The 27,154-nt window shown below is 48.7% G+C and overlaps 1 protein-coding gene and 1 long non-coding RNA gene across 5 annotated transcripts; one reads left to right on the forward strand and one right to left on the reverse strand.

Annotated features, from left to right (window-relative positions):
- Window positions 1–5,409: 5,409 nt before the first annotated feature.
- LOC147103476 (uncharacterized) lies at window positions 5,410–12,567 on the reverse strand. The gene is made up of 2 exons (XR_015072983.1): window positions 12,407–12,567; window positions 5,410–6,518 (listed from the first exon to the last, which is right to left on the reverse strand). It is a non-coding gene; the product is annotated as an uncharacterized LOC147103476 (long non-coding RNA).
- On the forward strand, window positions 8,171–21,192 carry dynlt1a (dynein light chain Tctex-type 1a). 4 transcript variants are annotated; one of them, XM_085963091.1, is made up of 6 exons: window positions 8,598–8,704; window positions 10,222–10,263; window positions 13,812–13,895; window positions 18,311–18,434; window positions 19,476–19,553; window positions 20,940–21,192. In XM_085963091.1, exons 3-6 carry the CDS (start codon window positions 13,893–13,895, stop codon window positions 21,008–21,010), a joined length of 276 nt encoding a protein of 91 aa, XP_085819217.1. In that variant the 5' UTR covers window positions 8,598–8,704; window positions 10,222–10,263; window positions 13,812–13,892; the 3' UTR covers window positions 21,011–21,192. The 4 variants fall into 4 exon arrangements, with proteins under 4 accessions (XP_085819215.1, XP_085819214.1, XP_085819217.1 ...); XM_085963090.1 differs by lacking the exon at window positions 8,598–8,704 and adding an exon at window positions 9,916–10,051; XM_085963088.1 differs by lacking the exons at window positions 8,598–8,704; window positions 13,812–13,895 and adding an exon at window positions 8,172–8,333.
- Window positions 21,193–27,154: the final 5,962 nt, after the last annotated feature.

Consider the following 27,154-nt stretch of genomic DNA (forward strand, 5'->3'; position numbering starts at 1 on the left):
CTTCAAAGTGAAGGAACCCAGAAACGGCTTCTATCAGAAAAGGATCTTACGCTGGACAAGGCTTTCAGCATGGCAGTATCACACGAAGCAGCCGCAAGGGGCGCTGCAGAGATACAACGGAGACCGCAAGAATATGGCACCAATGAAATGTCATATGGAGCAGGGAAGTGTTATTGCTGCGGCAGAACAACACACGACCAGAAGGATTGTTGGTTCAAGGACCAAGTGTGCAGACAGTGTGGAAAAGCAGGACACATAGCAAGAGTCTGCAGGTCTGGGAAGAAAACCAACAGCAAGAAATCTCCACAGGAGAAGTACAAAAAGGTACATAAGGTGATGGACAGTAGTTCAGATGAACAGAAAAGTGATACAGACTCCGGAAGCAAGGAGCTGGGTTGTCTGAAACTACATAAGGTAACCAAAATGGAGGATCACCAGACTATCTGGGTCACACTCAAGATAGCAGGAGTCCAAGTGAAAATGGAATTGGACACAGGATCAGCCCTAACAGTCATAAACCAAAGGGACTACAAGCGGCTATTTTCACATATACACTTGAAAGCTACAGAGATTGTCTTGAAGACGTACACGGGGCAAAAAAGTCTACCCCAAAGGAAAAATAAGGGTGAAAGTGATATACAAAGGCCAGGAAATACCTAAAATGGACCTATATGTATTGCCAGATGGAGGACCACCACTACTAGGACGTGAATGGATCCGGAAGATACAATTAGATTGGCATTCCATACAGGCACTGAAGGTTGAGGCCAAAAAGGATGACGACGTCACACCTGGACGACTGTCAAAAATGCTAACTGACGCACAAGAAGTGTTCCAGTAGGGACTCGGAACACTAAAAGGCATAACAGCAACGATTAAAATAGAGGAAAATGCAAGCCCAAAGTTTTTAAAGGCCAGACCAGTGCCTTATGCGATCCGACCAGCCGTCGAAGCAGAGCTGGAAGGGTTGGAACGTTCAGGAGTACTGTCCAAAGTAGACTGGAGCGAGTGGGCTACACCCATCGTTCCTGTAATGAAGAGGTCATTGAGTAATACGCCTGGGGAACCAAAGAAGGTCCGCATCTGTGGGGATTTTAAGGTGACAGTGAACCCAGTCCTTCACACGGTACAATATCCGCTTCCACGGATTGAGGATATTTCCGCCTCGCTATCTGGAGGTAAACGCTTCACCAAAATTGATCTGGCCCAGGCGTACTTGCAAATGGAGGTAGAAGAAGCCTCGAAACAATACCTCACGATCAACACTCATAAAGGTCTCTACCAGTACAACCGACTGGTGTTCGGGGTAGCATCAGCTCTGGCTATTTGGCAAAGGGCAATGGATCAAGTCCTGCAAGGGATTCCAGGGACCCAGTGTTATTTGGACGACATCCTGGTCACGGGCGAAAATGACAGTGATCACCTCGCCAACCTGGAGAAGGTGCTCACTCGATTAAAGGAATATGGGCTACGAGCTAATCGCCACAAGTGCGAGTTTTTCCAGAAGCAGATCTCGTATCGTTATTGATGAAGAGGGGTTACATAAGTCCCCTGAAAAGATTGAGGCAGTAGTCAAGGCTCCAGCACCGGAAAATGTGTCACAACTGAGGTTGTTCCTCGGGCTGGTAAACTACTACCATAAGTTCTTACCAAATTTGTCTACAGTATTACACCCACTGAACACCCTACTGCAAACGGGGGTACCATGGAAGTGGAATGACGAATGTAAACGAGCTTTCCAGAAGTGCAAAGAATTGATCACATCAAAAGAGGTGTTGGCCCATTTCCACCCAGCACTACCAATTTGTTTGGCATGTGATGCGTCACCCTATGGTATTGGAGCGGTGCTGTCGCACAAATTCCCAGACGGGTTGGAGAGGCCAGTAGCCTTTGCGTCTCGGTCACTAACCTCAGCCGAGCGCAACTACGCCCAGATTGACAGGGAGGCCCTCAGCCTAGTATGGGGAGTAAAAAAATTCAACCACTATCTGCATGGGCAGAAGTTCACCTTGCTGACTGACCACCAACCACTTGTCTCCATCTTAAATCCAAAGAAGGGCGTTCCGGTGATGACTGCACAACGGTAACAAAGATGGTCCCTTTTTCTAGGGGCGAACCAATATGAAATAGAATATAAAGGCACGAAACAGCATGGAAACGCTGATGGGCTATCACGCCTGCCACTGCCTACTGTGGAGGAAGCACCAGCAGTGGACCCTATCGAGATATTTTATTTGTCAATAATTGAACGATTGCCAGTAACTAACGTGGATATAGAGAAGGAGACCCGCAATGATCCGACACTGTCTCGGGTATATGATTTGATGGTGAGGGGATGGCCAACACATGGCGACTCACTGTTGCCAGCATTCTCATCCAGAAGAGAACAGCTGTCAGTATGCCAGGGGACAGTGATGTGTGGATCCCAAGTGGTAATTCCACCCAAGTTAAGGGAGAGAGTGCTCAATGAGCTTCACGAAGGTCATCTGGGAGGGGTGAAAATGAAAAGCCTTGCTAGGGCTTATGTGTGGTGGCCGGGGATCGATCAACAAATCGAGGACCTAACCAAGAGCTGCTCAGGATGCCAGAAGGTCCAAAATGCACCACCACATGCCCCTCTACACCCATGGGAGTGGCCCTCCTCTCCATGGCAACGGGTGCATATTGATTTTGCTGGTCCATTCATGGACTCAATGTTCTTAATAGCAGTGGATGCTCACTCGAAATGGCCTGAGGTGATAAAAATGTCCTCAACCACTACAGAGAAAACGATTGCAGTCCTAAGGACCATATTTGCCAGAAACGGCTTGCCAGAGCAGATCTGCTCTGATAATGGACCACAGTTTGTGTCCGAAGAGTTTCGGAAATTTATGAGAAGGAATGGGGTAAGGCATTACACATCCGCCCCGTATCATCCAGCCACAAATGGATTGGCTGAGAGGTTCGTACAAACCTTTAAAAAGGCGATAAAGGCCATGTGCGATGATGAAATTCCACTACAGCATAAGGTGGACAATTTCCTGTTAGCCTACAGAAATGCGACACATGCAGTTACCAACCAGACCCCGGCCATGATGTTCTTTAACCGAAGGTTGAGATCTCGTCTGGATTTGCTCAGACCAAATGTGCGAAGAAATGTTGAGGATAAACAATTCCAGCACATCAATGAGAAGCCGACAAGGAGCTTCAATGTAGGACAACCAGTCTTGGCCCGTGACTACCGAACAGAGAAAAGGCAACCCGGAACGATATGCACACGGCAGGGGCCACTAATGTACACAGTGGATGTCGGGGAGAACATTGTGAGACGCCACGTCGACCAGATCTTAGCGTCACAGGAACGAGTCAACCCCATGTCTCGCGTCCCTGGGGATGAACCCGACATACCGGTAGCATCTACCTCAGAAACAGTAGCAGTGGAAACTGATGAAATAACCGACGAAAAGGGGCCAGAATCCCCTCCGCACCAAGAACAAGAACCTCAGGAAAGGCGCTATCTAGAAAGGATCAGGAAGCCGCCCCAAAGACTGAATCTATAAATGGACTATTTCAGTTTAATGTGCATGTTAAAGTGTTAATTGTTATTTGAATATTATGGGTACTGTTAATCTAAAAGGGGAGGAATTGTAGTGTATGTACCTTTAAGAGAGAACTACTTTTACAGCTCCTGTATACTGTAGTACCGGCAGTGACCACACCTGTATATAAGCCTTGAGCATGCCTCTGTACTGTCAGTCTTTAGACTACCCTCCTCCAGTAAACACCTGTTGATTGTTAAGTTACAGCCTCCGTGTAGTTATTGGAAAACATCATACTTTAAGAATCACGGATTCAACATTAAAGAGGTTTGATTTTCTCCCCTCTGTTCCTGATTCCTGCTGCAGTGCAGTTCCACAGGCACTAATCATTACTTACAACCATAGGCAAGGCCATTTGGCCCATCATGTCTGTGTTAGTTCTTTGCCTTCCTTCTTTCCATCCATCACCCCGTATCTTTCTCTGCTTCAAATATTTATCCACTTTTCCCTTAGAAGGTTCAGAGTTTCTGCCTCATTTCTTCCCCGTGGCAAAATGTTCCATGCTCCAACAACACTCGACAGAAAGAAGATCTTCGTGTAGAACCTCCCCAGGAGCAAGTCTTTGCAATTGTGTGTAGCCCTTGGCCTGGTCCCACATTCACATTCCAGTAAGTTGCAGGCAGCAATCCTCCCCCTCCCCCCCCTCCCTCCCCACTCCACCCCTCCCTCCCTCCCCATCCACCCCTCCCTCCCTCCCCACCCTCCCTCCCTCCCCCCCATCCACCCCTCCCTCCCCTTCCCTCCCTCCCCATCCACCCCTCCCTCCCCACCCCTTCCCCTCCCCATCCCTCCCCATCCACCCCCTCCCCTCCCCACCCTCCCTCCCCACCGCCTCCCTCCCTGCCCCCCCATCCACCCCTCCCCCCCATCCACCCCTCCCCTCCCCCATCCCTCCCTCCCTCCCCATCCACCCCTCCCTCCCTCCCTCCCCACCCACCCCTCACCCATCCCTCCCTCCCCATCCACCCCTCCCTCCCTCCCCCCATCCACCCCTCCCTCCCCCTCCCCCATCACCCCTCCCTCCCTCCCTACCCACCCCTTCCCCTCCCCCATCCTCCCCATCCACCCCTCCCTCCCTCCCTACCCACCCCTCCCTCCCTCCCCATCCACCCCTCCCTCCCCATCCCTCCCTCCCTCCCCACCAACCCCATCCACCCCTCCCTCCCCTCCCTCCCCATCCACCCCTCCCTCCCTCCCCACCCACCCCTCCCTCCCTCTCCCATCCACCCCTCCTCCCCCTCTCCCTCCTCTCCTCTCCCCATCCACCCCTCCCTCCCTCCCTCCCTCCCCATCCCACCCCTCCCTCCCCCCTCCCATCCCTCCCTCCCCACCCACCCCCATCCACCCCTCCCTCCCTCCCCATCCCTTCCATCTGCTGAGGCCAACTGTAGTAACCCCACCACCGAGATCAACCTGACTCAGCACCGATCAGCCATTGACCCTTCCGACTCTCTACAGCTCAGTCCTACATTGGAGGAGCTCATGGAAATGCTTTATGGAATGATTGAATATTAATTTCAGACTGTGTGCAGGAAGAGTTGTAAATGGACATCAATTGATATATTGATCTTAGCTTTATGTTTCAGTCATAAAAGAAGGACAGTACACCTCTGTTCAGTATTTCCTATATGGCCCCAATTAATCTGATTACTTATGTGTTATTATTTTTGGAAATTAGCTGTATTTTGTATAATGTATAAATGATTTAAGGTCCTGTGGATTGGGGTACAAGTTACACATTCTCGTTTCACTCAACACAGCAGCTAAATATGCACCCTAATCCACATCCTTAATTAATTCATAATTTACAGAACATATTGCAAGACCACAGTAGAAATCTAATATTAGCTTTAATTCTCTTCAGTAAAATAATTTCAATACGACAGGCACTAGTCAGATATAACATCCTTTTACAACTGAAAAAGTCCTAAATAAATCATGTCAATTTTGCATGAAATTTTCAACTCTTTCCTCCACCCGCCTTGATTTTTGTTCTTGATGCTATGGACAGGTGTTGGGGTCGAGCCCTGAAGGTGCCAAGAGCCTCAGCGACTTCATTCAAGCAGCCGTTGTTTGTCTGAACCCAGATGTTGAGCTGTGTCAGGCAATTTGACCATGAGAGGCTTCACACTGACCCCATCTTATTCTGTCCTACCACCCACAGATATCCATTTTCCAGCAAAGTTTACTGGTTAGCACTTAGAGTGTCCGGGGCTTCAGTTTCATCATGGAGAAGGATAAGCATTTTAGCATGAGGCTCTGCATCTCAAGGTAATTACGGGAGAGGAAGGCCATTCAGCCCATCTTAGTTCCTCCATTCAGAATGATCCAATTGGTCCTTACATGACTTCTCGTTTCCCTCTGTTACTGTATTTGGGAATCCATTCCACGAGTTAATCACTCCTTGCGTGAAAAACTTCCGGATATGAGTCCTAGCTGTGATATTTACTAATTTGATTGTGATTGTTGCTTTGTATTTGTTCTGCCCACTTACATAATTTGCTCACTTAATTCTGTAATTTCTCAGTTGTCTCCTCCCATTCCATTGTCCCTCCAAGTTTGCTCGCATCTGCAATGGTTGATAATGTTTTTTGTTCGGTGGTCACCAGAGCAATGTGTCAGATCTATTTACATTTTACAGTGAAAACAGAGACAAACCAGTCAAGTCATCGATTTTTGATTAAACTTTCAACTGTAAAGAACATCAGATGAGCAACAGACTCTTCAACGTTTACTATTTGTACTAAAATAACATAAGATGACAACATAAGACTGAGATCATTAGATTTTCGTTAGGTGAGCGTATCAAGGGATATGGAGCTGAGGCTGGTAAATGGAGTTGAGATACAGATCAGCCGTGATCTAAGTGAATGGCGGAGCAGACTCGAGGGGCGGAATGGCCTCCTCCCGCTCCGATGTTTCTATAAGAAGTGTTGGATTCTGGGGAGGAAAGGAGAAAGAAACCTTAAGTGGTGGACTTACATCACAATGGCACCAGTCTGATTAAGTGTTTGGGGACAGAGTTTCTTCAGAGTCAATGCATTTACTCAAACTTTGACCAAACTTTTGGTCACCGTTCCTAAAAAAGAGAGAGATTTGCATTTATCCAGCACCGTTCATGACCACCGGACATCCCAAAGTGCTTTACAACCAATGAAGTACCTTTTGAAGTGTAGTCACTGTTGTAATGTAGGAAACACGGCAGCCAATTTGCGCACAGCAAGATACCACTAACAGCAATGTGATAATGACCAGATCATCTGTTTCAGTGATGTTGGTTGAAGGATAAATATTGGCCCGGACACCGGGGATAACTCCCCCCTGCTCTTCTTCGAAATAGTGCCATGGGATCTTTTACGTCCACCTGAGATAGCAGACGGGGCCTCGGTTTAATGTCTCATCCAAAAGATGGCACAGTGCAGCACTCCCTCAGTACTGCCCCTCTGACAGTGCGGCGCTCCCTCAGTACTGCCCCTCCGGAGTGCCGCACTGTCGGAGGGGCAGTACTGAGGGAGCGCCGCACTGTGGGAGGGGCAGTACTGAGGGAGCGCCGCACTGTGGGAGGGGCAGTACTGAGGGAGCGCCGCACTGTGGGAGGGGCAGTACTGAGGGAGCGCCGCACTGTCGGAGGGGCAGTACTGAGGGAGCGCCGCACTGTCGGAGGGGCAGTACTGAGGGAGCGCCGCACTGTGGGAGGGGCGGTACTGAGGGAGCGCCGCACTGTCGGAGGGGCGGTACTGAGGGAGCGTCGCACTGTCGGAGGGGCGGTACTGAGGGAGCGCCGCACTGTCGGAGGGGCAGTATTGAGGGAGCGCCGCACTGTCGGAGGGGCAGTACTGAGGGAGCGCCGCACTGTCGGAGGGGCAGTACTGAGGGAGCGTTGCACTGTCGGAGGGGCAGTACTGAGGGAGCGCCGCACTGTCGGAGGGGCAGTACGGAGGGAGCGCCGCACTGTCGGAGGGGCAGTACTGAGGGAGCGTTGCACTGTCGGAGGGGCAGTACTGAGGGAGCGCCGCAGTCGGAGGGGCAGTACTGAGGGAGCGCCGCACTGTCGGAGGGGCAGTACTGAGGGAGCGTCGCACTGTCGGAGGGGCAGTACTGAGGGAGCGCCGCACTGTCGGAGGGGCAGTACGGAGGGAGCGCCGCACTGTCGGAGGGGCAGTACTGAGGGAGCGCCGCACTGTCGGAGGATCAGTACTGAGGGAGCGCCGCACTGTCGGAGGGTCAGTACTGAGGGAGCGCCGCACTGTCGGAGGATCAGTACTGAGGGAGCGCCGCACTGTCGGAGGGTCAGTACTGAGGGAGCGCCGCACTGTCGGAGGGGCAGTACTGAGGGAGCGCCGCACTGTCGGAGGGGCAGTACTGAGGGAGCGTTGCACTGTCGGAGGGGCAGTACTGAGGGAGCGCCGCAGTCGGAGGGGCAGTACTGAGGGAGCGCCGCACTGTCGGAGGGGCAGTACTGAGGGAGCGTCGCACTGTCGGAGGGGCAGTACTGAGGGAGCGCCGCACTGTCGGAGGGGCAGTACGGAGGGAGCGCCGCACTGTCGGAGGGGCAGTACTGAGGGAGCGCCGCACTGTCGGAGGATCAGTACTGAGGGAGCGCCGCACTGTCGGAGGGTCAGTACTGAGGGAGCGCCGCACTGTCGGAGATTTTGTTGCAATAATTGGCAGCCGCGATCCCGCCGCCTCTCGCGGGTTTGTTGTGGTTACAGAGACTCGGCGAGGGAGATGGAGGAGTTTCAGCCGGCGGAGGAGGTAAAGTTCCCGAGTTAAAGAGCGGCCGGAGTCCGGTTAGAATCGGAACTTGGCCCGGGGTTTGTGGCGATCCCGGAGCCGCAACTTCCCATCGCCCGCCGACAGATTGCGGACTGTGGGCGGCGGGGAGAGCGGACTAACTGGCCCCGGGGCTGGGCCTGAGGCCCGGGGCAGATCAGGGCCAGGAATCCACCCCGCCCCCGACCAGCCGACCCCAGGGTCACCCCCTGACCCCAGGGTCACCCCCCGACCTCAGCCCCCCGAGAATGGCGGAACCAAATTTCACTTCACTGAGACCGAGTGACGGTTGACACTCGAGGCTTTTCCCGGGAGGAATGGGCGGCGGGAAATGTTAACATCAAATAACCTGAGTGAGAAAAGTTGTTTGTAACTTGACTGGGCCGAGGCGGTTAAGATGCTTTGAAGTTGGTTCCCCAGCAACTGTAAATAAACAATTCATTCGCCTGTCTGGGCAAAAAATACCTCAACTGTTAATGGGAAGGTTCTTTGATTTGTTTGTGTTTGTGAAGAGATGCAAGATCGAGGCTGGCAGCGAGGCTTTTGCAAAGTGGAAGGTTTTTATGGAGAAATCTAGGAGGGCTTTTGGTGAGACCAATAGGCCCAAAATGCTGCAAGAATAGTTAGGAATTATATTAAGTTAAATAAGATGACCCGTTGAGGTTGGACGAAGGCGGCAGGTTATTTATTGTGTGTAATTGCACGAAAATACGTTACACGGTTTGAAGGAAGTCCAATGGCTGTTTGCTTGGTCCGCCTTTGGGACATCAAAACACGAAACCCCCAAAAGACACCAGTATCCAGTCCAGGGCAGACAGGGAGCTCCAATTGTTGAAGCCCAGGGTTACAGGAGCCTGCTGGTAGATACTGGACATTGTCAGATAGGAGAGGGCTGTCCTATGATGAGAGATTGTGTAGAATGGGCCGATACTCTCTGGAGTTTAGAAGAATGAGAGGTGATCTCATTGAAACATACAAGGTTCTGAGGGGGATTGACAGGGTAGATGCTGAGCGGATGTTTCCCCTGGCTGGAGAGTCTAGAACCAGGGGTCATAGTCTCAGGATAAGGGGTCGGCCATTTAGGACTGAGATGAGAAATTTCTTCAGTCAGAGGGTGATGAATCGTTGGAATTCTCTACTCCAGCAGGCTGTGGAGGCTCAGTCGTTGAGAATATTCAAGGCGGAGAGCAATAGATTTTTGGGCTGTAGGGGAATCAAAGGATATGGAGACCGGGCGGGAAAGTGGAGTTGAGGGCGAAGGTCAGCCATGATCGTATTGAATGGCGGAGCAAGCTTGTGCGGCCAAATGGCCGACTCCTGCTCCTATTTCTTGTGTTCTTATATGATACTCGAGACGACTTTTGAAAGCGACTGATGTTACTAAACCCATGAAAGTATTTACAGTGGACATAAATTTATAGCAATGAATTAAACTGGTCAATAACAAACCAGAATGCACAATTTTAATGAATGCAGTGAGAAGGGGTATTGGGAAGGAACATGTAGAATTCTAAACGTGTTGTTAATGGCCAGGAACTCATCCCCTTCAAGGAACTGAAGTATTTGAATTGGACAGGGTGAAGATTTCAGTGCGTGAACGACAATAGCATTTTTGGGGTCTGCACATCCCTATGTTCATAAGAGTATCTCGGTTGGCAAGACTACAGGACCTGCTATAAACCAAGGTGCAATTAGCATGGGTAATGCAACTGTTTAAACTCTCCTCAGAACTTTGCAAACTAATTGAAATATACATTTATTAAATAAGCACCATTGTAGATGAGTCAGTAAGAAGCATGCATTATTTCTGAACTCATTAAACATGGAGTATGGTCACTTTAGCATCACCACTTTCTCTCTTGTCTTCCAGACTGCTTTTGTTGTTGATGATATAAGCACCATCATCAAAGAAGTGAGTGTTTTCATTACATTTTTATAACATTTTATATGCAAGGCCAGTCATTTTTGTTTCGTTGATTCAGTATTGCCAACTCTCGCGTATCCATCGCCGGAGAGGCGATGTGGGAGTGAAATAAATCATCACTCACGATGGAAACTGTGGGCGAGCTGAGCTCAGCTGGTTCCCCTGGTGAGGAGGGCAGCGTTTCTGGGGGTTTGTGTTAAGAAACTCTGCGGTCACCACCGAGCAAATGAGAGCGGGACAAATCAGAGCAGCCGGCCACTGCCATGGGGCTGGATGAAGCTGTCAAAATCGGTGGAGAGATCAGTAGACACCACGGGCTGGATTAGAGCCGGCGGGAATCCCACACTTCAAGAATGAAAATAGGGATTAGGCTAAAAACTGCCCGTTAACTACCTGTTAACAGGTAGTTAATTGGCACTAATCCCCTTCCCGCCTCGGGGAGGCGGCTCCCAGTGCGGGGCGGGTACCCGCCTCCTTTGAAACTGGCATGGAGGCGGGTTGGGGGTGGGACCCCCGATTTCAGGATTTTAACGCCCCACACGCCTCCAAGACCCAATGAAAATCCTGCCCCACATGTATCTCATCTCATTAAACCTAGACAATTGAGCCAGTAATCGAGTTTTACCTGCCACAGGCGAGTAAGAAAGTACGTTGTTGCTGTTCGACGGCAGTGACATGGTTTAGGAGAGGAAATGAGAAACTCGTTTGTGCGAATTTGGAGCTAAATCCGCTCCTACTGCAGGTGGGTTTGTGAGATCATCAGCAGAAGGAAGAGTGATTGACAAATTTAACTTACTTTTATTTGCTACGTTTTAATAAATCTAATATTGCACCGGGGTGGATTTATGGTTTAACTTGTTGCTGATGAAAGTTATTAAAAACTTTAACATAAAAAGTGGGGAAAATTGGAGCTTACTTTTGAAAATCAGAATTCTGGCGTCAGGTTTATATTTTCAGAAGTGTTGAGACACCTCACTTTCGACAGGCCGACCCAATTAGCACATCTGTCTGCTGAAGGGTTCAAACCGCCTGGGGGCAACAACGGTTGCCTCTTGTATTGGATGGTAGAGCGAGTGTAGCCAGCTGGAGGCACGGCCATCAATGGTGGGGCGATTAAAATCGGGAATGCGCAAGAGGGCCAACTTGGAGGAGCGCAGAGATCACGGAGGGTTGTCGGGCTGGAGGAGGTTGGATGGTTGTCGGGCTGCAGGAGGCCGGAGGGTTGTCGGGCTGGAGGAGGCTGGAGGGGTGTCGGGCTGGAGGAGGTCGGAGGGGTGTCGGGCTGGAGGAGGTCGGAGGTGTGTCGGGCTGGAGGAGGTCGGAGGTGTGTCGGGTTGGAGGAGGTCGGAGGGGTGTCGGGCTGGAGGAGGTCGGAGGGTTAGAGGAGGTTGGATGGTTGTCGGGCTGGAGGAGGCCGGAGGGTTGTCGGGTTGTCGGGCTGGAGGAGGCCGGAGGGTTGTCGGGCTGGAGGGGTGTCGGGTTGGAGGAGGTCGGAGGGCTGGAGGAGGTCGGAGGGTTGTCGGGCTGGAGGAGGTCGGAGGGTTAGAGGAGGTTGGATGGTTGTCGGGCTGGAGGAGGTCGGAGGGGTGTCGGGCTGGAGGAGGTCGGAGGGCTGGAGGAGGCTGGAGGGTTGTCGGGTTGGATGGTTGTCGGGTTGGAGGAGGTTGGATGGTTGTCGGGCTGGAGGAGGCCGGAGGGTTGTCGGGCTGCAGGAGGTCGGAGGGTTGTCGGGCTGCAGGAGGTCGGAGGGTTGTCGGGCTGCAGGAGGTCGGAGGGTTGTCGGGCTGCAGGAGGTCGGAGGGTTGTTGGGCTGCAGGAGGTCAAAGGGCTGGAGGAGGTCAGAGGGCTGGAGGAGGCTGGAGGGTTGTCGGGCCGGGAGTTGTCGGGTTGGAGGGGGTTGTCGGGCTGGAGGAGGTTGGAGGGTTGTCGGGGGTTAAGTTCTGGAAAGAGTAAAAGTCAGAAGCAGAGCGAGGCTGGCCTGCGAGTGACGCGACAGCAGGGCTCTGATCCACCTGCTCCTGCTCCTATTTCTTATCTTATGTCAGTAATGTTAGTGACAGCCGAATGCGTTTCCTGTCCAGGAGCAAAGGTCAGCAAGGAGTCAGGTCGGGGGAAAAAAACAGCAACTCACGGGCCGCGATTTCGCCGACCGAAGTAGGCTCAGCGCGGCCGAGATAGGCGGCGGGTTGCGACCCCGCTTCCGGCTCCATCCCGCTCTACGAGAAGAATTATCCCGATTGGGCTTGTTAAACCCCGCCCTGCCAGGTTGCTGGCCAATTAAAAGGAAGCTGGTCTGATGAGGTCATCAGCCAGTTTCCTTAAAGGGACCACGGCCACATTCATTTTGACATTTGTTTTGTCAGTGTTCTACAGCATTGAGGTGCTGCAAACACCGACAATCACTGCCCAGAGGTGCACAGCTGCACCCAGGCTCTCCCATGACTCCCTATATATGCTTATAGAGGGAGTCACTACACGCAGGGAGGTTCTCTTCTCTTCCAATTGGCAGAAGAGACCTCCCCAGGAGACCAACACAGCCTGGTTGCACATTGCACAGGAGGACACAAGCAGGGATGTCATCAGGAGGACCAGGCTGCAGTGGTGCAAACCTTTCAATGATCTCAGTAGATCACGAAACGTTAGTACAAAGCCACACAACCTCATCCTGCTGTGCCTCTCATCATATCCCCATCACTCTGCCTTTCCTACCCTACTCCTGCACATGCTTACACCAACTTACCGTGGACCTCCACCCATTCCTCTCTATCTACATTATCACTTCCCCATCTCACTAGCCAATCCTCACACTCACCCTCATCCTAGTCCAATCATACTAACTAACAACACACAAGGGTAGGCACTTGGGTGGTTTAGTCAAAGTTCATGTGAAGTTTCTGGTAATGTGCTGTCAAATATTGAAATCTTTATTTTCAACTGTGTGTGTTCTTGGACAGATGTGTGTGCACCTTTGGAAGTGGCTTAGTGAGTTGCAGTGAATGGGGAGACATAATTGTACCCCCCGCAATGGTCATGAGTGTGAAAGGAATGGCTTGGACATTGTAGGGATGCTTTATGGTGTTAGTGTGGGGTGGTGCCAACCTGGCGCATCATGTGGCAGCCAGGGTGTACAGCGTCAAGTGAAGTAAATCTGGCCACCGGGCAGCAATGTGGTCGGGTGCTGATGCCCTGTGTCCTGTGCAGCATCAGATGATTGCGGAGAAAGTTGTTGTGGATGTTGGTGCTGCTGGTGTGCCCGGTGCTGCTAGTGTTGGGGTTGATCGTGTTGGGATTCTGAGGACCAAGGTGAGATTTTTTCAAGGGCACCGATGCTGATAGAATAAATGTCAGGTGAGGTTGAGATAGGTTGTTCCAAGGAGGTGACAGTGGTTAGAGAGATTACTCCAAACACTTCAAAAGGTGCATAAAACTCAAAAGTGGGTTCCAAATCATTGATGCTCCAGCTTCTAAGATTGGGAAGTGAACAGCTGTGAAATGGTAGGTTTTATACCACTTTTGCAGCTTTCTCCTATCCACAGCAATCCACAGTCATTGAGAACCCGACATACTTACCTGATGTGATAGCTGCTCTCCAGGAACCTCGTTGAAAACCTGGTAAAATGGTAAGTGCACGGGAAAATGCTTCTTAACTACCTTTTAATAAGCTTCTAACAATCTAAATTGGCTGACCCGCTGCTTGGCAACAACAACTGCGAAACCGCTAAAGTGACGTCACAACCAGGGAAGGAGCTGATTGGTAAGTAGGACCTGGTGAGTATTTCTACAGTCCAGTCGTTGAAGTAAAAGTAAGGTCTCTAGTTTAGAGTAAGTAGTGTTTAAAGTGAAGTAAGGTCCCTAGTGTATTTAATATTCTTTAATTTAGAGGGAGTAAATTAAGGGTAGGACATGGCAGGGCAGCTCGGCAGCGTGGAGTGCGCCTCCTGTGCTATGTGGGAAGTCAGGGACACTGTCGGTGTCCTGGGCGAACACATGTGCAGGAAGTGTCTCCAGCTGCAGCTACTCGTAATCCACGTTTCGGAGCTGGAGCTGCGGCTGGAGTCACTGTGGAGCATCCGCGAAGCTGAGATCTTCGTGGACAGCATGTTTAACGAGGTGGTCACACCGCAGGTAAAGAGTGACTGCCAGACAGAGTAAAAGAACTAGGAAGGTAGTGCAGGAGTCCCCTGGGTCTATCTCCCTCTCCAACAGATTTTCTGTTTTGGATACTGATGGGGGAGATGGTTTCTTAGAGGAATGCAGCAAGAGCCAAGTCTGTGGCACTACGAGTGGCTCAGCTGCACAGGAGAGGAGGAAAAAGAGTGGGAGAGCAATAGTGATAGGGGATTCTATCGTAAGAGGAACAGATAGAAGTTTCAGTGGCTGCAGACGTGACTCCAGGATTGTATGTTGCCAGGGTCAAGGATGTCACTGAATGGCTGCAGGGCATTCTGAAGGGGGAGGGCGAACAGTCAGAGGTCGTGGTTCACATTGGGACCAACGACATGGGTAGAAAGAGGGATGAGGTCCTGCAACAAGAATTTAGGGAGCTAGGTAGCAGATTAAAAAGCAGGACCTCAAAGGTTGTAATCTCTGGATTACTCCCGGTGCCACGTGCTAGTGAGTATAGGAATAGGAGGATAGAGCAGATGAATGCGTGCCTAAAGAGTTGGTGCAGGAGGGAGGGCTTTAGTTTCCTGGATCACTGGGTCTGCTTCTGGGGAAGGTGGGACCTGTACAAGTCAAACGGGTTGCACCTGAACCGGAACGGGACCAACATCCTTGCGGGGAGGTTTGCTAATACTGTTGGGGGCGGGGGGGATGGGATACGCAGTGGAGCTATAGTAGGGGGTGATGCACAGCCAAATATAGAGGAAAAAACAAGTCAGCCTGGAAGGCAGAGCAACTATGTAACGACACAAGGGAGTATGGCAAGGCTGGATGGCATTTATTTTAATGCAAGGAGTCTTGCGAGTAAGGCAGATGAATTGAAGGTGTTGATGAACACATGGGAGTATGATATTGTTGCTATCAGAGACATGGTTGAGGGAGGGGCAGGACTGGCAGCTCAATATTCCGGGGTATAGAATCTTCAGGCGAGACAGAGGGGGGTGTAAAAGAGGAGGGGGTGTCGCAATATTAATCAAGGAGTCAATTACTGCTGTAAGGAGGGATGATATTTAGCAGGTTCCTCTAATGAGACCATATGGGTTGAACTTAAAAACAAAAAGGGGGCAAGCACTTTGCTGGGAGTGTACTATAGGCCCCCCAAACAGTCAGGGGAGATAGAGGAACAGATATGTAGGCAAATCTCAGAGAAGTGTAGAAATAATAGGGTAATAATAGTAGGGGATTTAAACTTCCCCAATATTAACTGGGATAGTCAGAGTGTGAAAGGCTTAGAGGGTGCGGAATTCTTAGTGTATCCAGGAGAGCTTTTTGAGCCAGCATGTAGTAAGTTCTACAAGAGAGGGGGTGGTACTGGACCTAATTCTAGGGAATGTAGCCAGGCAAGTGGTAGAAGTATCAGTAGGAGAGCATTTTGGTGACAGTGACCATAATTCGGTGAGATTTAAGGTAGTCATGGAAAAGGACAAAGATGGACCGGAAATGAAGGTTCTAAATTGGGGGAAAGGCCGATTTTAATATGATAAGGCAGGATCTGGCCAAAGTGGACTGGGATCAGATACTTATAGGAAAATCCACATCAGAGCAGTCGGAGTCATTCAGAAAGGAAAGAGAGAGTAGAACGCCAACATGTTCCCGTAAAGGTCAAGGGTGGGACCAACAAGCCCAGGGAACCCTGGATGTCAAGGGATATACAAGAATGGATTAGGAAAAAAAGGGAGGCTTTTGGCAGATACAAAAGGACTAAAAACAGTGGAAGCCCTAGAGGAGTATAGAAAGTGCAGGGGGGGTACTTAATAAAGAAATTAGGAGAGCGAAGAGGGGGCATGAAAAAACAGTCGTGCAAAATAAAGGAAAATCCCAAGATTTTTTTAAAGTATATTAAGGGCAAGAGGATAACCAGGGAAAGAGTAGGGCCCATTAGGGACCAAAGTGGCAATCTGTGTGTAGAGCCAAAAGATGTGGGTGAGGTTTTAAATGAATATTTTGCATCTGTGTTCACTATGGAGAAGGACGATGTAGGCATAGAAATCAGGCAGGGGGATTGTGATATATTTGAACAAATTAGTATTGAGAGGGAGGAGGTACTAGCGGTTTTAGCAGGCTTAAAAGTGGATAAATCCCCAGGCCCAGACGAGATGTATCCCAGGCTGCTGTGTGAGGCAAGGGAGGAGATTGCAGGGGCTCTGACACAAATTTTCAGAACCTCTCTGGCCAGAGTACTGGAGGACAGTTAACGTAGTACCATTATTCAAGAAGGGTAGTAGGGATAAACCAGGGAATTACAGGCCAGTGAGCCTAACATCAGTGGTAGCGAAATTATTGGAATAAATTCTGAGGGACAGAATTAGTCTCCACTTGGAGAGGCAAGGAATAATCAAGGATAGTCAGCATGGCTTTGTCAGGGGGAGATCATGTCTAACCAATTTGATTGAATTTTGAGGGGGTGACTAGGTGTGTGGATGAGGGTAGTGCAGTTGATGTAGTCTACATGGACTTCAGCAGGGTTTTGACAAAGTCCCGCATGGGAGACTGGTCAAGAAGGTAAGAGCCCATGGGATCCAGGGCAATTTGACACATTGGATCCAAAATTGGCTTAGTGGCAGGAGGCAGAGGGTGATGGTCGAACGTTGTTTTTGTGACTGGAAGCCTGTGTCCAGTGGTGTACCGCAGGGATCGGTGCTGGGTCCTTTGCTGTTTGTAGTGTACATTAATGATTTAGGTATGAATGTAGGAGGTATGATCAGTAAGTTTGCAGATGACACGAAAATTGGTGGAGTGGTAAAGAGTGAGGAGGGAAGCCTCAGGCTACAGGACGATATAGACGGGTTGGTTAGATGGGCAGAACAGTGGCAAATGGAATTTAACCCTGAAAAGTGCGAGGGGATGCATTTTGGGAGGACTAACAAGGCAAGGTAATAAAGGTAATACACAATGAATGGTAGGACCCTAGGAAGGACAGAGGATCAGAGGGACCCTGGTGTGCATGTACATAGATCCCTGAAGGCAGGACAGGTAGATAAGGTGGTTAAAAAGGCATATGGGATACTTGCCTTCATTAGCCAAGGAATAGAATATAAGAGCAGGGAAGTTATGATGGAGCTGTACAAAACGCTAGTTAGGCCACAGCTAGAATACTGTGTGCAGTTCTGGTCGCCACACTATAGGAAGGTTGTGATTGCATTGGAGAGGGTGCAGAGGAGGTCACCAGGATGTTACCTGGGCTGGAGCGCTTCAGCTATGGAGAGAGACTGGACAGGCTGGGGTTGTTTTCCTTAGAGCAGAGAAGGCTAAAGGGGGACCTGATTGAGGTGTACAAAATTATGAGGGGCATAGATAGGGCAGATAGAAAGGAACTTTTCCCCTTAGTAGAGGGGTCAATAACCAGGGGGCATAGTTTCAAGGTGAGATGCAGGAGGTTTAGAGGGGATTTGAGGAAAAACTTTTTCACCCAGAGGGTGGCTGGAATCTGGAACTCACTGCCTGAAAGGGTGGTAGAGGCAGGAACCCTCAACATTCAAGAAGCATTTGGATGAGCACTTGAAACGCCATAGCATACAAGGCTACGGACCAAATGCTGGAAAATGGGATTAGAATAGACAGGGCTTGATGGCCGGCGTGGACACGATGGGCCTCTTTCTGTGCTGTAAAACTCTAAGACTCTATGGTGTTGGGTCTGTTCAGGGATGACAGACCCGGCACTTGGGAAACTGACGGAGGCGGGTTTACAGCGGGATACCGACCCGATGTCAATCTTTGTGATTGACAGTGGACCCACCTCCAAACCCGTGCTCTGAGCACCGGCAAAATTCAGCCCATGATTTCTATGCCAAGTCTGATGATTAAGATTTTGTCTCTCGATTTGAGCCGGCGGGGTCGGCATTACTCGATAATTGTCCTTTTTAAAATTCAGGCAGTGGAAAACACCATTGGAGGGAATGCCTACCAGCACAATAAAGTCAACCAATGGACAGCCACTGTGGTGGAGCAATGTCTGAACCAACTCACCAAATTAGCCAAGCCTTTTAAATACATTGGTGAGTGATCGATGATTAATATTTAACGTAGATTAATTTGTACATGGGAAATTTTTTTTGTCAACTATTACATGACAAAAACACCAAGTATATTACAGCATGAGTGCTCTCACTGGTAAGATGAGCTAGCCAGATGGTCTGATCCTTCAATCCCCACTTAGTTTCAAATAAATAGAGATTGCTTCAATTCTTCCATCAAATGTCACCTTCAAAATTTTATTCCTATTTTTTTATTTGCTGCTGAGCACTTCGAGGCTCAAACCAAGTGTGGAGAACTACCTCCCCCTCCCTCGGGGAACTACCTCCCCCTCCCTCGGGGAACTACCTCCCCCTCCCTCGGGGAACTACCTCCCCCTCCCTCGGGGAACTACCTCCCCCTCCCTCGGAGAACTACCTCCCCCTCCCTCGGAGAACTACCTCCCCCTCCCTCGGAGAACTACCTCCCCCTCCCTCGGAGAACTACCTCCCCCTCCCTCGGAGAACTACCTCGCCCTCCCTTTGGCAAACACATCTCTGCCCAGAAAATACCACCACATCGACACTGACCTCAATGTGGAAATTCACGGTTTTAAAAATTTGAAAACTGATGAGCTGATTCTAACAATCTCTCACTCTTTGGGTAGAATCTCCAACCATCTCTTGCCTCCCTTCACTGAAACAGAACTCAAGAGCTGTGTTGACTCATTAAGACGTTTAATGTTCACCCACTTTGGACCTTACTGCCACATCTTGCAGAACTATTCCTCATTGAAATACGTGGGCGCAGCGTTTGAGATATGGAACAAATATATAATAAAAAGTGAATGTGACAAAGCAGCTTAAACACACGATAATTGAACAATGTTTAGAAAGACGAGGAAACATCTGAGAAATGCCTTTTTTGCACAGGTGAAAAAATCATTAAGATCAACACTAGGTTTATGTGCGTAAAACCTGGGCACCAGTTAGCAATCACAGAGAATAATTGATGTGGACTTTCGCATTCTCAATGGCACACAGTTCTGGACTCAATATATTGACTTTTTTACCCCCCAATTTCAGTGACCTGTGTTATAATGCAGAAGAATGGAGCAGGCTTGCACACGGCTAGTTCCTGCTTCTGGGACAACTCTGTTGATGGTAAGAAAAAAAAAAGCAGAGCAACTGTATTTGGGTATTTAGTCCTTTACTGTTGGGAGAGTCGGTCCATTATTACAATGAATTGTACACAGGGTGAGCTAGAGGTGCAGAACACTTTGGTTCAGTTCACTTTGGTTCAGTTTTACATTTACAGTTTGTTGGGGTGACTGGCTGGTGTTTTATGAAAAGGCCCAATACAGTGTCAATGAAGATACCATTTCAACTAATACTGGCTCCTGTCCGGAGTTAATGCCAGACACTACCAACAGAGTGGGACTGAGTAAACATGGGCTGTTAATAGCAGCAGGATACAGTGAATGAGTCAAATTAATAAAAATATAGCAAAGTCCCAGTGCTGCTTAAGATCCACAGAAACCAGAATGGACACTATTTTTATTCATCCATCACATTTGTCTCGCACATTGCCCGGAGCTACAGAATTTAAAACCAAGTCCAATGCGAGACTATGCTCTCGCTGAACACGACAATTAACACACCTTTTCCCCTAGTTTTATCTCCTGTTTTGGCAGCGATTCATGAAGTACAGATCCACAGGGGCTGACACCCCTCAGTACAGCTCCCAAATGGCCATTCTTCATAAGGAGGCCAAGGACAGTGAGGATCGGCAGGCTACTTAAGTGGGCACATTACTCACCAGCCATATCCTCACCAGACACGACACTGTCCAGCAGGGGGCACTCTAGTCATTAGGAGTCAGAAACTTGGTTGACTTTGGTACCCTCCCCAATATAGGATCATCGAGCTATCCCATCGACCTCAAGACAGACTGGATATGAAACTTGAGTGTGGTTTATACCACAAGGCCCCAACGGAGCACTTGCCCACTACACCAATAGGTGAAGCTTCAGAGGCAGATTGTGTAGCACATTATAATAGTTAGTCCTGCCTGCACAGTCGATACTCGGTTCACTGTGGAGCGAATGAGTAGTGATTGGCTATTTGCATATAGTCTAATAAGTAGGTTGTCAGTGTCAATGTGCCAAAGGGAGAAAATAAAATAAACCTTGAAGAAAATTCATAGAATCCTAGAATGGTTACAGCACAGAAGGAGGCCATTCGGCCCGTCGAGACCGTGCCGGCTCTCTGCAAGAGCACTTCAGCTAGTCCCACTCCCCCGCCCTTTCCCTGTAGTCCTGCACATTTTTTCCTTGTTACTTATCCAACTCCCTTTTGAAAGCCACGATTGAATCTGCCTCCACCACCCACTTGGGCAGTGCATTCCAGATCCCAACCACTCGATGAGTAAAAAGGTTTTCTGCATGTCCTGAAGGAAATGGACACTAACATACGGTAAATGTACGGTCATGGAATAAAAGAGTCTGCCGATTTGTTACTGCCATCACTAACTGCTGTTTCTGCTTTTAGGAAGCTGCACGGTCAGATGGGAGAACAAGACCATGTACTGCATCGTTAGCACCTTCGGCCTCGGTGTCTAAAACCCACTTCAGTTTCTGCTGCCGTGTGTGGGAAGCATTTTTAAAATTATTCTTTGCATAATTTTCTTCCAAGTGTACTATACCAAAATTCATTGCATATTAAGTGCTGCTTTCTGTCAATAATTCTTTATATAGTACTGAAATTACATTTACACAATATACAGTGGATCTTACTCAAAGAATGACTTATTGGAAATTACTACAAGTTTATTTGCATTTTAAACCGTTGGAACGCATTTCTGTTACGTAATGTTGGGGGGGGGGGGGGGGGGGGAGGGAGGAGAGAGTCGGTGTTCTTACTGGGTGTAATATCTGATGCCTTGTATCACATTTCCTCACCATCTCTATTCATTTGCATCACCCAAACAGAAACTACTCCCGGAAGCTAGGGAAACAGCTTCGTGTTACTCAGTTTGACATTTTGTTTTCAGTTCCCTTCCTGTGTATGGCCCATTTATGCACAGAATATATGAAAGTTCAAATGAAACTGCGAAAGCAAAACTCAAAGCCGTGTAGAATGATCTGAAACTCAGGATCATGCCAAAACCGAGATTGTTTTAATATAAAGTATTATACATTAAATTTATAAACCAGCATTTTTTTATTTTGATGTTGGAAGAGAACTTCACTGGGGGAGTAGAATCAGCGATAGCCTGTAAACGATGCATGGGGACAACTGCCTAGATTAATACGCTATCCGGGGGTGCTCAGCTACACAGACAAGGTTCCAGGAACGAACCGAGCTCAGGTCACAACAAAGAATTAGCCACAGCATCCCGAGCCTGAACGGAGGGCATTGGGGAGAGAACATTACGCGTGGTTACTGCTTGAATCACTAGCCAGTGACCGATTCTGTACAGTGCATGTTTATATGAACATACGAATTAGAAGCAGGACTCGGCCCCTCGAGCCTGCTCCACCATTCAAGAAGATCATGGCTGATCCGATTACTCCACATTCCCGCCTACCCCCGATAACCTTTCACCCCCTTGCTTATCAAGAATCTATCTACCTCTGCCTTAAAAATATTCAAAGACTCCGCTTCCACCGCCCTCCGAGGAAGAGAGAGTTCCAAAGACTCACGACCCTCTGAAAAAATTTCTCCTCATCTGTCTTAAATGGGCGACCCATTATTTTTAAACAGTGACCCCTAGTTCTAGATTCTCCCACAAGAGGAAACATCCTCTCCACATCCACCCTGTCCAGACCCCTCAGGATCTTATATGTTTCAATCAAGTCACCTCTTACTCTTCTAAACTCCAGCGGATACAAGCCTAGCCTGTCCAACCTTTCCTCATAAGACAACCCGCCCATTCCAGGTATTAGTCTAGTAAACCTTCTCTGAACTGCTTCCAACGCATTTACATCCTTCTTTAAATAAGGAGACCAATACTGTACACAGTACTCCAGGTGTGGTCTCACCAATGCCCTGTATAACTGAAGCATAACCTCCCTACTTTTGCATTCAATTCCCCTCGCACTAAACAATAACATTCTATTAGCTTTCCTAATTACTTGCTGTACCTACATACTAACCTTTTGTGATTCATGCACTAGGACACCCAGGTCCCTCTGCATCTCAGAGCTCTGCAATCTCTCACCATTTAGATAATATGCTTTTTTATTCTTCCTGCCAAAATGGGCAACTTCACATTTTCCCACATTATACTCCATTTGCCAGATCTTTGCCCACTCACTTAAGCTATATCCCTTTGTAGCCTCCTTATGTCATCTTCACAATTTACTTTCCTACCTATCTTTGTGTCATCAGCAAATTTAGCAACCATACCTTCGGTCCCTTCATCCAAGTTATTTATATAAATTGTAAAAAGTTGAGGCCCCAGCACTGATCCCTGTGGCACACCACTCGTTACATCTTGCCAATCAGAAAATGATCCATTTATGCCTACTCTCTGTTTCCTGTTAGCTAGCCAATCTTCTATCCATGCCAATATGTTACCCCCTACACCATGAGCTTTTATTTTCCGCAATAACCTTTGATGTGGCACCTTATCAAATGCCTTCTGGAAATCTAAGTACAGTACATCCACTGGTTCCCCTTTATCCACAGCACATGTTACTTCCTCAAAGAACTCCAATAAATTGGTTAAACATGATTTCCCTTTCACAAAACCATGTTGACTCTGCCTGATTACTTTGAACTTTTCTAAATGTCCTATTTATGGATGTTGAATGAGGGGCAGGGGTGGAAAGAGAAGAGAGGCGTGGCTGTGATGCCCAAGAACAAATAGCCTGCCAGAGCTAACCATTGAAGCTCACACGGGTGATTTGATACAGGTGTACAAGATTATGATGGGTTTGGATAGGCTAGACGGGGAAAGGTTGTTCCCACTAGTTGATAGTACAAGGACTAGGGGACACAGATTTAAGGTTTTGGGTAAGAGCTATGGGGGGTGTGAGGAAAAACTTTTTTACGCAGCGAGTGAGGAGGACCTGGAACTCGCTGCCAACGGAAGAGGTGGAAGCGGCGACACTCAATGTTTTCAAGGGGAGACTGGATAGGCACATGAGGGAAATAAATTTGCAGGGCTACGGGGATAGAGCGGGGGAATGGGACTGACTGGATTGCTCTACAGAGAGCTGGCACAGACTAGATGGGCCGAATGGCCTCCTTCTGTGCCGTTATGACTGACATGAAAGAATGATTGCTTGAGCAAGCTACAGAGATTCAGCTGGCACGTGTGGAACAGACTTCAGCACGACGGGAAAACAACTATCGGTAGACACTGGAATACGAATTTGTTGCAGAGCTCACACTGGGGTATTGCATATATCTTTCATTCTTGCATTATAAAGTGCATTTCCACATGACACATGGCTGATCTTAAAGAGGACAGCAGTAGATGTTACAATTGCCCCCAGCACCTCTCGTTTAAGAGGGTGTTTTGGGGCGGGGGTGACATCAGCCAAGGTTCTGCTTGATTGTTGTCCAGTGATTTATTACTGGAAGCACATGTCATAGAGTCATAGAGTAATACAGCACTGATAGAGGCCCTTCGGCCCATCGTGTCCGCGCCGGCCATCAAGCCCTGTCTAATCTAATCCCATATTCCAGCATTTGGCCCGTAGCCTTGTATGCTATGGCATTTCAAGTGCACATCCAAATGCTTCTTAAATGTTGTGAGGGTTTCTGCCTCCACAACCCTTTCAGGCAGTGAGTTCCAGACTCCAACCACCCTCTGGGTGAAAAAGTTCTTTCTCAAATCCCCTCTAAACCTCCCGCCCTTTACCTTGAATCTATGCCCCTTAGTTATTGACCCCTCTACTAAGGGAAAAAGCTCCTCAGCATCCATCCTATCTATGCCCCTCATAATTTTGTACACCTCAATCATGTCCCCCCTCAGCCTCCTCAGCTCCAAGGAAAACAAACCCAACCTGCCCAGTCTCTCTTCATAGCTGAAGCGCTCCAGCCCCGGTAACATCCTGGTGAACCTCCTCTGCACCCTCTCTAACGCGATCACATCCTTCCTGTAGTGTGGCGACCAGAACTGCACACAATATTCCAGCTGTGGCCTAACCAGTGTTTTATACAGCTCCATCATAACCTCCTTGCTCTTATATTCAATGCCTCGGCTAATGAAGGCAAGTATCCCATATGCCTTTTTTACCACCTTATCCACCTGTTCCGCCGCCTTCAGGGATCTGTGTACTTGCACACCCAGATCCCTCTGACCCTCCGTCTTGCCTAGGGTCTTTCCATTCATTGTGTATTCCTTTGCCTTGTTAGTCCCCCCAAAGTGCATCACCTCGCACTTTTCCGGGTTAAATTCCATTTGCCACTGTTCCGCCCATCTGACCAACCCATCTATATCGTCCTGCAGACTGAGGCTACCCTCCTCGCTATTTACCACCCTACCAATTTTTGTATCATCCGCGAACTTACTGATCATACCCTTTACATTCATATCCAAGTCATTAATGTAGACCACAAACAGCAAGGGACCCAGCACCGATCCCTGTGGTACCCCACTGGCCACAGGCTTCCAGTCACAAAAACAACCTTCGACCATCACCCTCTGCCTTCTGCCACTAAGCCAGTTTTGTATCCAATGTGCCAAGGCACCCTGGATTCCATGGGCTCTTACCTTCTTGACCAGTCTCCTGTGCGGGACTTTATCGAAGGCCTTACTGAAATCCATGTATACCACATCCACTGCGTTACCCTCATCCACACACCTAGTCACCCCCTCAAAAAATTCAATCAAATTAGTCAGACATGATCTTCCCTTGACAAAGCCATGTTGACTATCCCTGATTAATCCTTGCCTCTCCAAGTGGAGACAAATTTTGTCCCTCAGGATTTTTTCCAATAATTTTCCTACCACTGATGTTAGGCTCACTGGCCTGTAGTTCCCCGGTTTTTCCCTACTACCCTTCTTGAATAATGGTACTACATTAGCGGTTCTCCAATCCTCTGGCACATCCCCTGTGGCCAGAGAGGTCCTGAATATATGTGTTAGAGCCCCTGCAATCTCCTCCTTTGCCTCACACAGCAGCCTGGGATACATTTCATCCGGGCCTGGGGATTTATCCATTTTTAGGCCAGCTAAAACCGCCAATACCTCCTCCTGCTCGATGTTAATATGTTCGAGCATATCACAGTCCCCCCGCCCTATTTCTATGTCTACATCATCCTTCTCCATAGTGAAAACAGATGCAAAAAATTCATTTAGAACCCCTCCTACATCTTCCGGCTCCACACACAGATTGCCACTTTTGTCCCTAATGGGCCCTATTTTTTCCCTAGTTATCCTCTTACCCTTAATATACTTATAAAACATCTTCGGATTTTCCTTTATTTTGCTTGCCAGTGTTATTTCATGGCCCCTCCTTGATCTCCTAATTTCTTTTTTAAGTATCCCCCTGCACTTTTTGTACTCCTCTAGGGCTTCCTCCGTCTTTAGCCTTTTGTATCTACCAAAAGCCCTCCTTTTTTTCCTAATCCATTCTCGTATATCCCCTGACATCCAAGGTTCCCTGTGGTTTTTGGAACCACCCTTGACCTTTACGGGAACATGTTGCCATTGTATGATCTCAATCTCCCTTCTGAAAGCCTCCCATTGCTCCGATGCGGATTTTCCTACAAGTAGCTGATCCCAGTCCATTTTGGCCAGATCCTGCCTTATCCTATTAAAATCGGCCTTCCCCCAATTTAGAACCTTTATTTCCGGCCCATCCCTGTCCTTTTCCATGGCCACCTTAAATCTTACCATATTATGGTCACTATCACCAAAGTGCTCACCTACTAGCACTTTTTCCACTTGGCCGGCCACATTCCCTAGAATTAGGTCCAGTACCGCCCCCTCTCTTGTAGGACTTTCTACATGCTGGCTCAAAAAGCTCTCCTGGATGCACTTTAAGAATTCTACACCCTCTGAGCCTTTCACACTCTGACTATCCCAGTTAATATTGGGGAAGTTGAAATCCCCCATTATTATTACCCTATTATTTGCACATTTCTCTGAGATTTGCCTACATATCTGTTCCTCTATCTCCCCCTGACTGTTTGGAGGCCTATAGTACACTCCCAGCAAAGTGCTTGCCCCCTTTTTGTTTTTAAGCTCCACCCATATGGCCTCATTAGAGGACCCTGCTAATATATCATCCCTCCTTACTGCAGTAATTGACTCCTTAATTAATATTGCGACACCCCCTCCTCTTATACCTCCCCCTCTGTCTCGCCTGAAGATTCTGTACCCCGGAATATTGAGCTGCCAGTCTTGCCCTTCCCTCAACCATGTCTCCGTGATAGCAACAATATCATACTCCCATGTGTTTATCAACACCTTCAGTTCATCCACCTTATTCGCAAGACTCCTTGCATTAAAATAGATGCCATCCAGCCTTGCCCTTATATATTTGCCCTGTCTACCAAGCTGACTTGTTTTTTTCTCTATAATTGGCAGCACATCCCCCCCTATTTCAGCTCCCCTCTGTATCCCATCCCCCTGCCAAGTTAGTTTAAACCCCCCCCAACAGTGCTAGCAAACCTCCCCGCAAGGATATTTGTCCCGCTCTGGTTCAGGTGCAACCCGTCCGACTTGTACAAGTCCCACCTTTCCCAGAAGCAGGCCCAGTGATCCAGGAAAGTAAAACCCTCCCCCCTACACCAACTCTTTAGCC

This window comes from Somniosus microcephalus, chromosome 20 (genome assembly GCF_052327205.1).
Source record: "Somniosus microcephalus isolate GS21.2 chromosome 20, FLI_Smic_1.0, whole genome shotgun sequence".
In the NCBI taxonomy this organism is placed as follows: Eukaryota; Metazoa; Chordata; class Chondrichthyes; order Squaliformes; family Somniosidae; genus Somniosus; species Somniosus microcephalus.